The sequence below is a fragment of the Danio rerio genome, chromosome 10 (genome assembly GCF_052040795.2).
Source record: "Danio rerio strain M-AB ecotype USA chromosome 10, GRCz13ab, whole genome shotgun sequence".
Classification (NCBI taxonomy): Eukaryota; Metazoa; Chordata; class Actinopteri; order Cypriniformes; family Danionidae; genus Danio; species Danio rerio.
The window spans coordinates 17,819,986-17,837,366 of NC_141030.1; the positions used below are offsets into that span (position 1 = coordinate 17,819,986).

Sequence of the window (17,381 nt, forward strand, 5' to 3'; positions counted from 1 at the left end):
GCAAATCACATCGCGAGTATACGCGATGTTGAGGCTGGATTATAATTTATGATTTTGCAAGTCTTTTTTGAGGCCTGTGACTGTGTGAGGATTATAAAAACCATTAAGAAAATGAACCATTTGTAACTTTGAAAAATGACTAGCGATTAATTTTATTGAGTTGTTTATAACACGAAGACTAGACAGTATTATTTTACATTTGATTATTCAATTATTGAAAACCTGAATACATTTTGTCTCTTCGAAAAAAATAAAAAATACATAAAATGCTGCTTATTTATTATGCATATTTTTCTTTATTGAAATAATCTATGCTAGTTTATTATATTTTATGGACTCCCATACAGAATCATCAATCTAAAATTATAAATTCTTTCCAAACACTTTTTGAACTTAACTAGTGAAATTGTATTCATATCGCAAATATATAATAGCAATTGCCAATTTCGTGCAGCCCTAATCCAGATGCAATTACAAATCCGGTATTCTGGAGAGTGATGTCATTTCCCAATACAAAACACACCCAATAAAGTAGTCCCACCCCTGTCATTTAATTCAAAAGCAAAAAGATTTGCGATTCTATTTGAGTTTTGGTAGGATACCTGTAGAAAATATGGCAAATGATACTGCTATTTAGTCAGGCTCATAGCTCACAAGGAATGAGAAATGCATCTGCAAATTGACTTTGCTTTTTAATTTCAAATGTGCCAGTCATTGCGCGTTCGCAAAAGTGGAAATGCAAAAGGTAACGTGGGATTAGAATTGAAAATATATTAAAAATGCAATTGAATACCCAATTTGCAATTGCATTTGAAAATTGTCCAGAATATCTTTCCAAACAAAATATACAATATTTAGCAATATATAGCAATATATTGTGCCATTGCAAATATTTATATCCTAATACTATGGTTTATCTGGCATTAACGGTTGAATAGTTAAAGACACTAAAATGAATGTTACAGCCCAAAGTTTAAATCCTTGAGTCAGCAGAAGTGGATTAGGAAATTCTTATGAAACAAAATTCATCATTTTCAGTCTACCGATTCTGCCTGGGCACATAATACATTTACAAACCTCAAATAAGCATCTCCAGGAATTCACACAGGTAGAGGATTTTGTGCATTTTCATGCATTTCGACAATTGTTCAAGTCTTTTAATGCCTTTACGTAAGCTGTGTGTGGCAGTGTAAGCCGGAGTCTTTCCCCATGTGCTGGGCTCATGCAGAATCACAGTCTACATTATGCAACACACATATGCACTGCCACTCTCTGCCAGATGTACGTTCAATCACCAAATAAAGCATGCCATATTTCAATCACACCTCTGACAGCTTAAACAGAGCAAACACACAAACCCATTGTGTTAATCTGGCTTTATTTCCCCAACCGACAACATTGAAAGCACTCTTATCAAAGAAATGTTGATATCGTAAGCACAAATGTAGCCACTATTGTCCTAAATGAGGCACAGTGCAAAACTATTCGAGTTCATCACATTCCCCGCCTCAAGAAGAGGAATGAGAGGATAGGAAACCAAAATAAACATGCGCTAATGTTTTAATGTACTATCCACACACAAGTTCACCACAAATATGGATAAATGGATAGATACCTAAAAAATCCATATTCATATATTTCATCATTAAATTAATATTTTCCATATATAAAAAGGTTTTACATATTTTGTGATTCATTTTTCCCCCTCATTTATTTTTGCTTTTCTGTTGCATTATAATAGGATTATTTCTATAGCACATTTCATACACAATGGTAGTTCAAAGTGCTTTACATATAAGAAATAAAAACAAACAAGAAAAGCCCTTTGGCTTCACAAATGGTGTTCACACTGGACACAGAAAGCACTGCACTATAAAACCCATTCATTTCAATGGCAAGTGCAGTTTATTTCTGCTCAACTAAAGCACAAAAGCAGCAGATCACACACTAACATGAGTTTAAATCACAATACAAGCTATTAACTTCTGGCTTGTCTATTATTGTGATAATTATTTTTATTTATTAATATTTATTTTTTTCATTCATTGATTCATTCATTCGTTTTCTTTTCGGCTTAGTTCCTTTATTAATCTAAAGTCACCACAGCTCAATGAACCACCAACTTATCCAGCATATGTTTTACGCAGCAGATGCCCTTCCAGCTGCAACCCGTCACTGGAAAACATTCATACACTTATTCACACACATACAATACGGACAATTTAGCTAAACCAATTCACCTTGTTTTATTGTAAATTTTAATAGCTTGAAGTGATAGTAAATACAGTTATTGAAGCCACAGGAAATATAGCAGAGGCTACAGTTCCTCTGAGAAAGTTCAACCTGCCAGAATCCAACAAATCATCTTACATTGTTTAAGCAAGGTACAAAGAACAGACTCCTGCTGCACAGTTATTTTTTCCTGTTTTTCCCTTAAACATTTCTATAAACACAAGAGACAGACAGTTGTGTGTGAAAATACCAGTAGATTAGCAGTTTCCGAAAAACTCAGTCTGGCACTTAAATCACCTTTCTTTTTGATTCTAATGCTCAGTTTGAACTTCAGTAGAGAAATCAGCAAATTGTCGACTAAATCCACATGCATAAAATCATTGAGATGCCACCCTGTAATAGGCTGATTGACTGCAATACCAAGTAGTGAAACAGCTGTAATATATTAAAGTGGCTTGTAAATGCAGATATGCAGACAGTGAGATTGAGGTAAAAGGGTTTTTCCGATTTGCACGTTCTGACATTCTCAATAAAACATTTTCAGAAAAGTGTTATTTACAAAGTCTAAATAGGGATATCATATTAGCAGCCAATGACTATTAAAAGTACAACAAAGGTTCACAGTCAAATAAATAAAGTTAATATTGTTTAGAAGTCATATTTAAATTTGACTTCTGACTGAATATTCAGATTCAAACAATATCAGGACGTCGTCTAAATGACAAACGTGCGAATATAAAATATAAAAGTATGACTTCAAAACCGCATTATCACGATCTATTTGACCGTGAACAATTTTCTACTTTGGTGGTCATTGGCTGCTAATATGTTTTCACCGTTTACAATTTGCAAAAAATATTTTTCTGAAATTATAATATTAAAGAGAATGTCCAAATGTGCAAACATAAAACCAACTTTTCCTAAGTTGAAACAACATACATTTGGGGTCCGTTCTAACAGATCCTAGAATTTTAAAATTTGATAACTGATCTCTGGCTAATTCGGTTCTTCAAACAAGTTCGCGAATCAGATTAAAATGTCTGGATGAACTGATCTGAGATCTCCGAGTGTGTTGTGTAGGACTGATTTATCGATCCTAGAAATCATGATTAGCAATGCAATGATTGGCTGATGGTACAACAGCATAATGACATCATCTGAATAATATTTAATTACCATGTGAGAAAAATCACAAAAATTGTTGTAGTAAACGGTTTGTTAATTATGATACGCAATAACTTTTTCACATTTGTTGTGGACTGCAGGCTTTACACTATAATTCAGCAATTTATTTAGCGTTACATTTATTTTCTATATTATAGTAGCCTAGGCCTACAAGTTTTTTTAATCGGCGTAAGACATAACTGTATAAATAAATTTTGCATCAAAAAAACTTTTTGATTTCGGTAAAGATGTCAATCACTGGCATATTAGTGGTCAGAAAGTGCATGACTGCATAAATTATTATCCTTTTTTAAAAAAGTTGAATATTGTGAATGTACGTGTTTGTATCTAAAAAGATCATATCAATAGATTTTCTCCTTGAACCACCAGGTGGCAGACTTTGTTCTTATTTCAGAGTGCATATTTAGCATATAGTATATTTACTATTATAACTACTGTAAAAAAAATATCAGCATTTGGTACATACTTTCAGTATTATCTTTGCTTGAAAACGCCCAATCAAATCCAGTTTATATGAAATGGACCTGCTCCCAAGCAGGTTTGAGCTACCAGAAGTGTTGCTATGACAACAAGTCTCAGATGAGTTTTGAAGAATGAAATTTAGCTGAGTAATCCACGTACGAAGAACAGACCCCAGGTCTGTACTAACTAAAATATATGAAAGAAAGTGCTTTCAAACAAAAATAAATTATAAAAGTCTATTACAGTCTTTTTTCCCAGAGAAGGGTTGGAAGGGCATCCGCTGCGTAAAAACGTGCCGAGTAAAGTTGGCGGTTCATTCCGCTGTGGCGACTCCGGATTAATAAAGGGACTAAGCCAAGAAAATAAATAAATTAATATTATAGTCTTTGATACCATAGAAAAAATGTTTATCTTTTACCCACATAGCCAAACACAAAGACTTAAATGTTGTATTTTGCAAAATAAAACATTTGATTTTAAATGCATCAACAAGTGTTGGTGAGCAACCTGTTTGGTTTCTGTTAAAACTCACCATTAAGGAAAAGTTGGTTTTATATTCACACATTCTGAAGTTCTCCTTAAAAATACAATTTCAGAAAATTATTCTTTGCAAATTTTAAATAGGGAAATCATTAGACAGACAATGAATTTCAGAATACAACAATGTTCAAATCAAATAAACAGTGCTGATGTTTTAAAGTCTTAGAAGTTATTTCATATTGAATATTTAAAGTAAAATAGTAAACAATATAAGGAGCATGTCACTGTTGTCACTGAACGAATGCGTGAATATAAAACCAACTTTATCTCAAACTCACCTGATTTAAAATGTGATCAATTAAGTTGTTGTCTGGAAGAAGTAAAATAAACATAACTATGCCAAATACAATTTTAAAGAGTTTGCTTAAACGACCTCGTCTTTTCCTCTGGTTATTTTACGCCCCAACAAAACTAGATTTGTTTACAAACTGAAATGCACGACACGTTCCAGCACTGCAGTGTCCTTACATGGGACGTGAGAGGGAGGGAAAGCGCTGAAGTTTCATACTGTAGGCCTAAACACGAGAACTACATTCAAAAAGTGGACAAAAACAAGCACAAGTCGTTACTAAAGTCCACATGAACGTGTAGCGTACTTTATAAAAGCAGCTGTTTGTGTTTCGGTGACAGTATTATTGTAATCCACCTCCTCCGCTTAACAATGGACAACCGAAACCAGTAAACGGAAATGCGACAAAAAAACAAAACTGCTCCAAAGTAAAAGCACGTACCTTTAGAGGCGCCGATACAGAAGCTCCGTGAACTCAGACAGGACAGCAGTGGGTTTTATCAATGACAGGACACTTACAGAGAAAGATTGAACAAGTCACTTTTGTGTACAATCCCAGATTTCCTGAATCTCCAGGTATAGGCGTGTTCATGAGCGCGCAGGTGAGTTCGAGCGCGTTCCCAACACCACGTGACACCTTCATTCCTGGGCGTGCAGCCTTTTTTTCTGACCAGTGGATTTAATAAGACTTCTATAAACATTCATATCAATAGAATGTCATCTTTAAGTTGTTTACTGTACTGAGAAATCTTGAGTTGCTAGATTATTGTTTCATTTTCTTTGTAGTCTTGTTTTTTATTAGTGTTTGTTTGTGTGTCTGTGTGAAAATACTAAATATAAACAAATACAGGCTACTAAAACTTTGTTTGAACTAACTGACATATATTAAAATGTATATGAACACATGTTAACAATAAATCGATAAACATTTAAGTATTTAAAACTATACAAAGAAACAAAAATAATAAAATAGCAAACAAACCTTAACTAAAATGAAATAAAAATAAGATTAAATAAAAAATTAAAACTAGAATATCATCCCTATTATCTAAACAAAAATCGTTTCTAAATATGATTATTTTATAGTGAGACATTTCACATTATCAGTATATTCTGAATCCTTTATTATTATTGTAAATTCTAAATATGTATTTAATCATATACAATATTGGTGCATTGTCTTTAAAATATATAATAAATACATTCAGTTCAATTTTGCTAAATTTTATAGATTACCTATTATTAGATCATTTAAAAATCAAAAATTTCAACTCATAATTTAAGATCAAATGCCAAACCAAACACCAAAACACCCCCTGGAGGATTGTATGAGAATATTCACATTGGTGAAAATGATGTTGAAAGCTTCAGTAGCAGATGAAGACCCGTGTGACACATAATTATGTTAAAAAATCATATATAATTTTAAGTTAAAATAAAATAGTGGTGCATTACACTCACCGGCCACTTTATTAGGTACACCATACAGGGTTGGACCCTCTTTTGCCTTCAGAAATGTCTTAATCCTTCATGACATAGATTGAACAAGGTACTGGAAATATTCCTCAGAGATTTTGGTCCATATTGACATGATAGCATCACTCAGTTGCTGCAGATTATTTGGCTGCACATCCATGATGCGAATCTCCCCTTCCACCACATCCCAAGGGTGCTCTATAAGATTGAGCTCTGGTGACTGTGGAGGCCATTTGAGTACAGTGAACTCATTGTCTTGTTCAAGAAACCAGTCTGAGATGATTCACACTTTATGACATGGTGCGTTATGCTGCTGGAAGTAGCCATCAGAAGATGAGTACACTGTGGTCATAAAGGGATGGACACGGTCAGCAACAATACTCAGCTAGGCTGTGACGCTGACATAATGCTCAATTGGCTCGAACCAGTCTGGCCATTCTTCTCTGACCTCTGGCATCAACAAGGCATTTGTCCCGTTCTCTGGATATTTTCTCTTTTTCAGACCATTCTCTGTAAACCCTAAAGAGGGTTGTGCATGAAAATCTCAATAGATCAGCAGTTTCTGAAATACTCTAACCAGCCAGTCTGGCACCGACAACTATGCCATATTCAGTCACTTGAAAATTACCTTTCTTCACAATTCTGATGCTCGGTTTGAACTGCAGCAGATCGTCTTGACCATGTCTGCATGCCTACATGCATTGAGTTGCTGCCATGTGATTGGCTGATTAGGAATTTGTGTTAACAAGCAGTTGTTCAGGTGTACCTAATAAAGTGGCCGGTAAGTGTAGCTTGTAACTCTTCTGCAGCCCTATTTTACACAAATAAATATTCACACAACAGAAACAGTGGAAAGATCCGGCATTTAATAGCATAACAGCAACTAAACACATTCTACGTAAAAGCACAAACATTTCATATATTACTCTAATCAAAATATATATTTAAATACATTTTTATAAAACATTTTCAACGATTCATGTTTTTTTTAAGCCATGTAAATCTTTACACTAAGTAACACAGACCAATAACTCCAACCATCCCATGTCATTACATTGTGCTGATTGTGCGTCAAAAATCACATGACCAAAAAACACAATATTTACTTCATGTTGCCTATGTTATTAATATTCAGTACTAGTCATTGTACTGTAATGATCAAATAAGTGAATGCAATCATTACTCAACACAACACAAGTCAGGAGTGCTCAAAATATAATTAAATCACAATTATCATATAATAAATGATACAAATCTGACACGTAATCTGGTTTCACGCCTTATGTACCAACCGGTGCATAAGACACTGGTCGAAATGGGAGTGTAACTATTATTATACAACAAACTTGTGCTTGCAAGTGGGTACAAAGTGCAGAGACAGTGTAAGGCACTATAGTGTGGCAATCTCTCTACCATTGTTTCAGATGCAAGGCTTTTCTCAGTCAGTGTGTTTTAGCAGCTTGACAAACAGTATCCAAAGTGCAAAGTCATGGAGTGACGGACAGTACTGTTTCTCAGTCTTTTAGATGACGGATGAGCTGGTCCACTTCTCAAAGCCGCACGCATCACTAAAAAAAGCAACACAATAGTCAGAGATCTGGACTCAATAACACAAAAGAGTTGGAGTTTCAGGGGAACTACACACAATGAATGTCCTTATTATATTATTTAAAGGTTCCCAATTTTGTTTTGGAGACTCCAACAATAGGTTTACATCCATCTAATGTTAAAAACACTTCAGTAATATAATAATCTACATACTGAATGTTGCAGTTTCACAGACAGTGTCTGAATCATAAGCCAAATTCGGACCAGTACTTTTTTTAAAGCAGTGTAATTCTGATTTGCATCAGAAAAGTGACATCTCACCTAAGTGTGAATCTCGCAAGAGTTTGAGTGGAGTTTAATCAGGGTCAGAGGTAAACTCTGCAGCAAATAAGCGCATACTCACACTATGTACAGTTGCCTTAAACCAGGCTTGTCCACCCTCCTGTCTCCCCCGACCGCCCGGACTCACATTATATTCTGGCATGGGCACACTTACGTCATCGATGATGCGCTGTTCAGTAAGCGCTCTCGCTCAGCACAGTAAAGATTTCTTTAGTTAATAGTTATATTGATATAACTGCGTCTAGGGCGGCAGAATAGAGAGGGCGGCGTCCGTGACACTACCCTCACCACCCGTGCCCTCAGTTATATCCGTGTCTAGGACAGCAAAATAGAGAGGGCGGCGTCCGCGACACTACCCTCACCACCCGTGCCCTCAGTTATATCCGTGTCTAGGACAGCAGAATAGAGAGGGCGGCGTCCGCGACACTACCCTCACCACCCGTGCCCTCAGTTATATCCGTGTCTAGGACAGCAGAATAGAGAGGGCGGCGTCCGCGACACTAACCTCATCACCCGTGCCCTCAGTTATATCCGCATCTACTGCAGTAGAATAGAGAGAGTAGTGTCTGCGATAGCTCCCTCCACGTTATGACCGTGCCAGGGCCAGGGCCGGCCAAGTAAACCGTACCTAAACCTGATTCAGAGCACTCACACTACTCAAACGATCCGGGAAATGGGCCTGGGCACAATTCGGATAGCATAGTATGAGTAGGCCGTAAATCAGTGTTCCTCAACTGGTGGGTCGCGACCCAAAAGTAAGTTGCAGGAACATTTTCAGTGGGTCGTGGAGTGTGTGATATAAAAAAAAAAACAACAAAGGTTGAATTTTTAACTCATTTTGCTTATATCAGACTTTTATTTTGAAATGCGTGTGCGACAACCGTACCGTTTGACATGTAAAATGTAATTTAATTATAGTAACAAATATGTTAAAGCGCAAGTAAGACCCCGAATATGTAAAGTATGGATTTACATATATTGATGACGAATAAGGCTTAAAGCCTCAGTGTGTAGTGAGGTGCTCTCACAAGAGAGCATGAAACCTTCTAAATTAAAATTACATTTGGAAACCAAACATCCCAGTTGCAAGGACAAACCTGTGGACTATTTTCAAAGACGACTCCAATAGCTGAGGGCATCACAAAAGTGCCGAACATCTTCATGTTTAAAACAAGTACAGGCACTCCGCACATCTTACTGTGCTCACCGTGTAGCAAAGGCCAAGAAAGCCCACACAATAGCAGAAGAGCAAATAACTGGTGATTATTATAAAATGGTTATGATTATTTTAATCTTTTTACTTTAATTTGCTGGTTTGTTCTGTTTAACCAGATCAGTGTATTGTTTTATTAACAGTTCAGTTTAATTAATGGTAGCTGAACTTTTCACAAGTATCTGTCACTACATGTGTATGTTAACAAATAATTATAATTCCTAAAATTATATCATAGTTCCTAAATATTTGGGTCACAACTTGAGGACCATATAAAAATGTGGGTCCCATGGCCAAACCAGTTTAGAACCACTGCCCTAAATGAAACAAATGAGCATGGATTATGTCTTCAACTACTGACCAGGTAGACATCCAGACCAGACTCGGGTGTGCTTGGCGCTGAGTTTGAAGAAGCAAGAGCACTGTCCTCCAAAGCAAGAGTCGAGCTGGATGCTCTGCAATCATCTCTGAGGACAAAAAACACAGTCAAACCAGTTTAAAAGAGAAAGTGTGTAGCCTTTACACTGTAAAAGAGGAAGCGCTGTGGAAAATATGGAAGTCCACAAAGATCTACTTTGTGTCTGATGGGAAAGTGTGTGTGTGTGTGTGTGTGTCTGGTAAATACCTGCTCTCTGAATCTGTCTGCGCTTCAGCCTTCACATCGTCTAAAGATGAAGCAGAAGATAAAGTGGCTGCAGAAACAGCTGGATTGAGTCCGGCCGAGCTAGGAATAACATCAGGTTTCTGACAGGAGTGTGTTTCTTCTGTGGAGAACAAATGATGCATCTTAAAAACACCGAAATTGTAAATGATTCGTTTTAAACCCAGAACCACTGACATTTTAAAAATGTTATGTTTGAAAACCAATCAGAGAGCGTTTGTGGATAGCTATGCTTCCGTTTTCAAAAGTCTGTGTTTTGATCCATCTATACTGAAACAGAAAACTAACATGGGGTCTTCAATGTTTTCAAAGCACTTCGTTTTCACAGGTCAGATGCCAGAATAATGTGGATGAAAGGCGTAAGCGTAACAAAACTAGTATAAATGGCACATGGGTTTTCATTCATTTTCCTTTCGCCTTAGTCCCTTTAATAATCTGGGGTTGCCACAGTGGAATGAACCACCAACTTATCCACCAAATGTTTTATACAGCGGATGCTTTTCGCTGGGAGACACCCATACATTCTCATTCACACACATACACTATAAACAATTTAGCCTTCAGAAATTACCTATAGCGCATGTCTTTGGACTGTGGGGAAAACTGATTGACCCAGCCAAGGCTCAAACCAGCAACCTTATTGCTGTGAGGTGACAGCGTTACCCACTGCGCCACCACACCACCCAAAAGGATTTTCAATTTATTATTATTATGATATATACAAGAACATATGCTAACAAATTATGTGGAAACAGCACTTAATCTAAAGATAATTTAACAAAAATTGTGACATCTAATGTTGCTCTATACATGCTTCAAACATGAACCTTGAGACCTTGAGAAAAAACAAACACATTTTTAATGTCTTTTCTGCTTGACATTATTTAATTTGGCTCTATTTACTTTTATATACAGTAAATTGTTATATATTGCACTTAAAAAAATACATTTAATGTTGTTTTTACACCATTCTGAAAGTGCACACTTGGCCAAATGACTTAAAGTGGCTTTTTACAATATTTTATTAATTTTATGATTTCTAAAAGCAGTTCTTTACATATATTTAAAAAAAAAATCTGTTTTAAAAACCAGTCTAAAGACTTTTATAGACAACCTAAGAAGATTAATATGTCCTTTATTCATTTTAAATTGTTGTGCTTACAAGCTGTTCACACATTGGCGATAAGGGAAATCATTACTATTCTCACATCCAGTCTTTTCATGCAATACATTTTCAGATACTCTGCTAAGTATGTACGAAAAATACAAAAAATAAAGTCCAGAAACCTAATGCCGAGTTCAGACTGCATGATTTTAGCCCTGATTTTTGACTCGCCGACAGCTTTTAAGAAATCGCTGACAAATGCCTGAAATCACAGGCAAATCGGTGCTCATGCGCGTGAATGACAATAACACAGTATGAACTATCGAAGACGCGATCTGTGAGAATCGCCGATGAGTCGCTGATGCTTGTGAGATATTTGCCCTTCTAAATATCTGGAGCTGTCTGCGATTCAAATCATGCCGTGTGAATGAGTTTTGGCTGAAAATAACATCGACGATCGCCTACAGCCAATGAGAGAGCAGCATTTACTTGTGTGTGTGTGTACCTGCAGGCCAGCGGGAGGTTGAGGGAGAAGTTAAAAGCGATCATTTTTAGTTTATTTCGACCCAATAAGTGCAGGAAAAACTAGTGGAGGTTAGACAGGAGCACCCGTGTCTGTTTGATGTTTCATACAGAAAGTTAAAAAAGAAAGTTGAGTCAAACCCAGGTGAGCAAATATGTACATTTTCTACCCCATTAAAGGCTTCTTTCTCAGTATGTAGTTCATAACCGAAGATATACTACGTGTTTTTGGCTGTGAGACGTAGTTTGGATGAAGTTGTCGGCGATTCTTCCTATTGTAAAGTCAGGCAATGTGAAAGCCCATATCGCGATCCATCTTGCAGTGTAAACAAAGCAGCTACAAAACGCTGGCCCAGATAGTCATGCTTTGTGAAAACACCTGTGACACGACTACTTTGAAAATTATGCAGTCTGAACTCAGCATAACAGATCAGTCAGATCTTTAGGATCATATAAACTAGAAATTCCAAGGATTCAGTCAAAGCAGGGTGAATCCGCTTTCAGCTACTACACCCCTCGCTGCTGGAATCAGCTTCCAGAAATGATCAGATGTGCTCCAACATTAGGCACATTCAAATCGAGAGTGAAAACACATCTGTTCAGCTGTGCCTTTACTGAATGAGCACTGTTCTACACCCAACAGATCACACTATTATGTCTTTCTTTTTTTATATTCCATTAAAACTTTTTAAGACATTTTAATCTGTTTTTAACCATATTTTATTATTTTAATCATTTTTATTTTCTTGTTTCTTTTATTCTTGTTTATGTAAAGCACTTTGAATTACCATTGTGCATGAAATGTGCTAAATAAATAAACTTGCCTTGCCTTAAGTGAGTTTGCAGTCAGTACCTGAATCATCGAGGTTTTCAAGGCTTTGTGCTCTTCTTTCATCTTGACTCTCCTCTTTTACTGTCGACAGAACTTCCTGTGAGGCCGATCTACACACGTGAATGGAGCTTTTCTTCCGTCTCGAGGACGCACCGCGGAGAGCTGAAAGAACAAACAAGTCAATGTTTTAGCTTTTCAACTGATTATCTGAATTCCACTGTAAATAATGAAGCATCGCTTAACTTACGGTGAATCTTTTTAAATACTGTGCTGCCCATGAACTTCAGGAATCTGTCAGCGTAGAAATTGGGTCTATGGACGGATACTGTATCCTAGTGTGCAAAGTTAAAATATATGTATATATATCAACATGATAAAATAGATTTATGTACTGTAAGAACAATAAACTGAAATAATACATACACCATCATGCACAAGAGCCTTCCATGAGTGCTCAACTTTCTTTATAAATCTATATGTAAAAGACAGAAATCGTCAGTATCCATAATTTAAGCAATTTTAATAGATAGCATGAGTAATTATTGGCATTTTGTGTCGGGTGATTCACACCTGTAGGACTGCAGGATATCAATGATCCCCAAAAAGATCAGCAACTTCTCATCCTTGTGTTTAGCAGGGATGCCACCCAATCTAGATGCAAAAAAAAACAAACATGATTATTTATTTCAAAACTAATCCCAAAGTCAATCATTAAATGCACTGGAAGTGGTTTAGAGCACTTATTTTGAACCAGGGGTCCAGGACCCACTAGGGGGCCTCAGCACACTTCAGAATGGCCGTCAATATCATTCAAAAGTATTTCAATCATTAAGTTATTATTAATAATAGAAAGGCGGCGTGGTGGCCCAGTGAATAGCACTGTCACCAAATAGTATGAAGGTCACTGGTTCGGGTGGGTCAGTCGGCATTTTTGTGTGGAGTCTGCATGTTCTCCCCATGTTGGCTTGGGTTTCCTCTGGGGTTCCCTACAGTCGCCATGTGGTATTTGTGAACTGAATAAACTAAATTGGCCGTAGTGTATGTGTGTGAATGCATGAGTGCATGGGTGTTTCCCAGGGCATCCGTTGCTTAATACATATGCTAGATATGTTGGCGGTTCATTCTGCTGTGGCGACCGCTGATAAATAAAGGGACTAAGCTAAAGGAAATTGAATGAATGAGTCAATGAATGAATGAATGAATAATAATTAAAACTGAAAGATATTATTTAAGTAATATAATGTAATATAAATTTGACTTTATAAATCATATTAATAATATTACAAACAGTCAAACCTTTTTTATATATTAAAAAAAATCAGAACTCTTTAATAAATGTAAAGATAAGAAATAAATTGTATCGATTTACTGCATACTTGATGAATAGTCACCATAAAACAAAAAAATGCTCTACTTATTCTTATATTTCTATAGTAATGCTTATTATAAATGATGTATCTGTGCACTTCATTACTTTGTAAAAGTACATTGGCGCAGTAGGTAGTGCTGTCGCTGGTTCGTGTGTCGGCTGGGTCAGTTGGCATTTCTGTGTAAAGTTTGCATGTTCTTTCTGCGTTCGCGTGGGTTTCCTCCGGGTTTTCCCAACAAGTCCAAAGACATGAGGTATAGGTGAATTTTGTAAGCTAAATTGCCCGTAGTGTATGAGTGTGAATGAGAGTGTATGGGTGTTTCCCAGTGATGGGTTGTGGCTGGAAGGACATTCGCTGTGTAAAATATGTGCTGGATAAGTTGGAGGTTCATTCCACTGTGGCGACCCCAGATTAATAAAGGGAATAAGCTGAAAAGAAAATTAATGAATGATAATTAAACTGGGATTTTAAGAATACGTTGCAATTCTAAGATTAGCTTTTTGCCAGCAGAGGGCACTGTATAGAATGCATTATTGCATGCAATTTTTTTAGAATCGATGCAGATTCATTTTGTGATTTGATTTATCACCGCAGCTCTAATTTTTCGTAATGATTTAAATAAATTTTAGGTTAATCTTTTACTTTTCATGTTCAAATAAAAGTTTTAGTAAATTGTTTTGTAATGTTTTTAAATGAAGTTTATTCCTGATTCTGAATTAGCAACATTATTACCACAAGCGTACCACACCAAAGCCCAATTGAATCCTGTTCTGGCAGACCTCATCCAACCGGGCCAGGGCTGGCCAACTAAACCACGCCTGGGCTCGATTCGGAGCACCCTCAAACCAGTGACTTTCTTGCTATAAGGCGACAGTGATAACCACTGAGCCACTGTTCCTCCTGTGTTTTGTGAACATCTCAAATGTTTCTATTTTTATCAGTTTTACACATTCTTTCAAGTTAAAAGTATTACTGTCTTTTCAAAAAAAAAAAAAAAAAAAGATTTGATAGTGTACATAAATATACCCAGACTGGCTGACATGTCTTGATGGAAAAACACACAGCAGTAAAAGTTTTCAAAGCATCTTAAATCTCTTTCGGTGTCCTTAATTTAAGTTTACTGTAAAAGTGAGCGTCTGGACTCACGTTTCGTCATCTGCGTCAGCGACCGGTTCAGGAGCTTTACCGTCTCCTTGAATGGACTCTCTGGCGGTGGAGTAGAGCACCTTCTGTGTCCCCTGACGCCTGCTGTCCCCTCTGCCTCCTCTGCGTATCCTCCTGTCCAGAACATGGATGCCCAGCAGCAGACTGTAGTCCATGATTTTAAAGCTCTCCAGAACCTGAACAACAAAACCAAAGTTAACCATAATCACAAGGCCCGTTTCCATTATAAAGTAGTACTTTTGTTTACTAAATGGCGATTTAGTGTCACAATTCACAGTATTAACAAACCATTAACTAACACTGATACTGTTGCTTAATAAACTACTATTTAGCTGTTTATTAATAGTTAGTAAGCTAGAAGTTGGGTTTGTATTTTGAACTACTACTGAATGGTTAATATCTTAATAAAAGGGAGGTAATAAGCCAGTAGTTAATAGAGATGGGTATCGTTAAGGTTTAAATGGTATTACTACTTTTATCGATACCACTTATCGGTTCGGTACTTTAACGGTTCTCTTATCGGTACTTTTTGTGTTTTTTTTTTGTTTTTTTTTTTATGAAAAAACAAACAAAATGCTAATTGAACAGAATTAACAACACTTTCTTTTATCATTATGTTTTTAATGTAAAATAAAACAAAACCAATAATTGTAAAACAAATAATTAAAAAAAAATTCCTGTAAAAGAATTTACAATGGTTTAAAGAAAATGACTGGAGAAAAATCAACGTGTTTACCTTTTCTGCCAGAAGTCGGGACCTTTCTTGCTTTATTGTGCTCCCTGCAAAATACCCTCTCGGCATTGCAAAAGGCAGTTAAATAATCAGATAATGTGTAATATTTTTCATTAACACATTTACATAAATGAGTTAACAGTGTTTTGGGAGTTAACAATGTAAAAATATAAAAAAATATATATAATTTATTAATAAGCATAGTGTATTATTAGGCTATTCTTAGACTATATTTGTAAATAAAGTAATGTAAAAGCATTTTTTATGTTTAAGATTTATTTAGGCTACTGCAGAAAAAAAATACTGTTTTCAATGTAACTAAATGTGTGTTTATTAAACTATTAACATTATATTAATTTAGAGAGACCTCATGGGATTGACTGCTAGCATAAGGATGTAGATGATGTACATCTAGCTGCTAGGCAGTTGAAAACTTAGCATTTTACTTTCTGCTGTTAATGCACTGTTTAAAGATGCTTAGCCAGATTGCTTGCATTTCCTCCTATACTGTACAAGAAAACAAATTGTTACGCTTGTTGCAATGGCCATTATTGTTGTTCACTTGGAGTTTTGTTCTCTCCACTACTCCGCAATCTTACAAGCTGTGAGTGCGCAAGCTATGTGTGTGCGTTTAGCACCAGTCTCGGCTGAGTGTGCACGCACAACCGAGAACTGTGAAGGCTTTTATACTTAGCGCACTCGCCGTTGTACTATTGGGCGAAAACAAGAGCATTTCTCATGTAAGATTGCCAACTGTGCAGACAATTATAAAATATCGCAAATTAGAAAAGGTTGGTCAGGTGATTTATGCTACTGTAAGTGATGTTTGTTCAGCAATTATTATCCAGTACCGATAACAGAACCGTTAACATCAGAGCTTATCAATACTTCGGTCTTTTATAATTTAGCACTAATACGGTACCCATCCCTAGTGGTTAATAGCATGAATTGTGACCTTAACTAAAGTGGTACCAAAAAAGTATTGTGAAAAGTGTTACGAGATTAAAACTAGTTCTACATTATCGATGCTGTCAAAGGTCCCTTATAAAACTGAAAATAGTCACATAAATCTTTTGCTGGGAGATTTCAGTGGCTGAACAACACATCTGTGCATGTAAGCCATTCATACCACAACACAATCTAACATAAGCTTAGCCTGACTAAAACAGTTTTAAAACAGAACATTACCTGTCTAATAGTAATACTTCAGCTATGGTGTCGTCCTTCCTCCAGCGTGCAAAAGTAACTCCAATATTTATTCAAGATTTTTAAAAGTTTCAACTCAGCATTTGATTTCTCCCGGTCTGTGATTGTCTTGTGAACGCACGGTGCTTATGCAGGCGGGAACACGCGAATGATGTATCTGTGTGGACGGATGCGCAGCAGTACGAATAATATTCCCACAGTGATGGGAAGTTCGGATCAGTTTAACTGACTCAGATCTTTGAGTCTCGTTAATCGAGATGAACGAATCTTTTTTCCAGTCATTTCGTTCATTTGATTCAATTTGCCAAAAGTTTATTAAAATGTTACGAATTGCTTCCAAACACATCTACAACTAGCCCAAAAGGTTGATCCCACGACAAATAAGTCCTAATAAAAATACTATAAGAAGGAGAAAATAATAACTCAATGATTACCTGCTCTTTTGTCTATGAAGGTATTGTTGTATCTTTGCTCAGCTCACCTCTTCATGTCTTCAAATGT

At 36.3% G+C, this 17,381-nt stretch overlaps 3 protein-coding genes across 9 annotated transcripts in view; 1 reads left to right on the forward strand and 2 right to left on the reverse strand.

The window, feature by feature from the left end:
• The window catches only part of tjp2a (tight junction protein 2a (zona occludens 2)), a 68,624-nt gene extending 63,304 nt beyond the window's left edge, over window positions 1-5,320 (reverse strand). Inside the window, 1 exon segment of the mRNA NM_001201571.1 lies at window positions 5,151-5,320. The gene's annotated coding sequence lies outside the window, so the exon portion shown is untranslated.
• Window positions 1-17,381, forward strand: part of apba1b (amyloid beta precursor protein binding family A member 1b) — a 183,113-nt gene that overhangs the window by 102,623 nt on the left and 63,109 nt on the right. The window lies entirely within an intron of this gene.
• Window positions 7,029-17,381, reverse strand: part of pip5k1ba (phosphatidylinositol-4-phosphate 5-kinase, type I, beta a) — a 37,600-nt gene continuing 27,247 nt past the window's right edge. For 5 of the 7 annotated variants that reach the window (XM_087269349.1, XM_087269351.1, XM_087269353.1 and 2 more), the window contains 8 exons: window positions 14,924-15,117; window positions 12,978-13,058; window positions 12,831-12,879; window positions 12,655-12,739; window positions 12,429-12,569; window positions 9,913-10,051; window positions 9,649-9,754; window positions 7,029-7,752 (listed from right to left, as the gene is read on the reverse strand). In XM_087269349.1, the coding sequence (XP_087125475.1) occupies window positions 7,750-7,752; window positions 9,649-9,754; window positions 9,913-10,051; window positions 12,429-12,569; window positions 12,655-12,739; window positions 12,831-12,879; window positions 12,978-13,058; window positions 14,924-15,117 (798 nt within the window). In that variant the 3' untranslated portion in view covers window positions 7,029-7,749. 7 annotated transcript variants of the gene reach the window in all.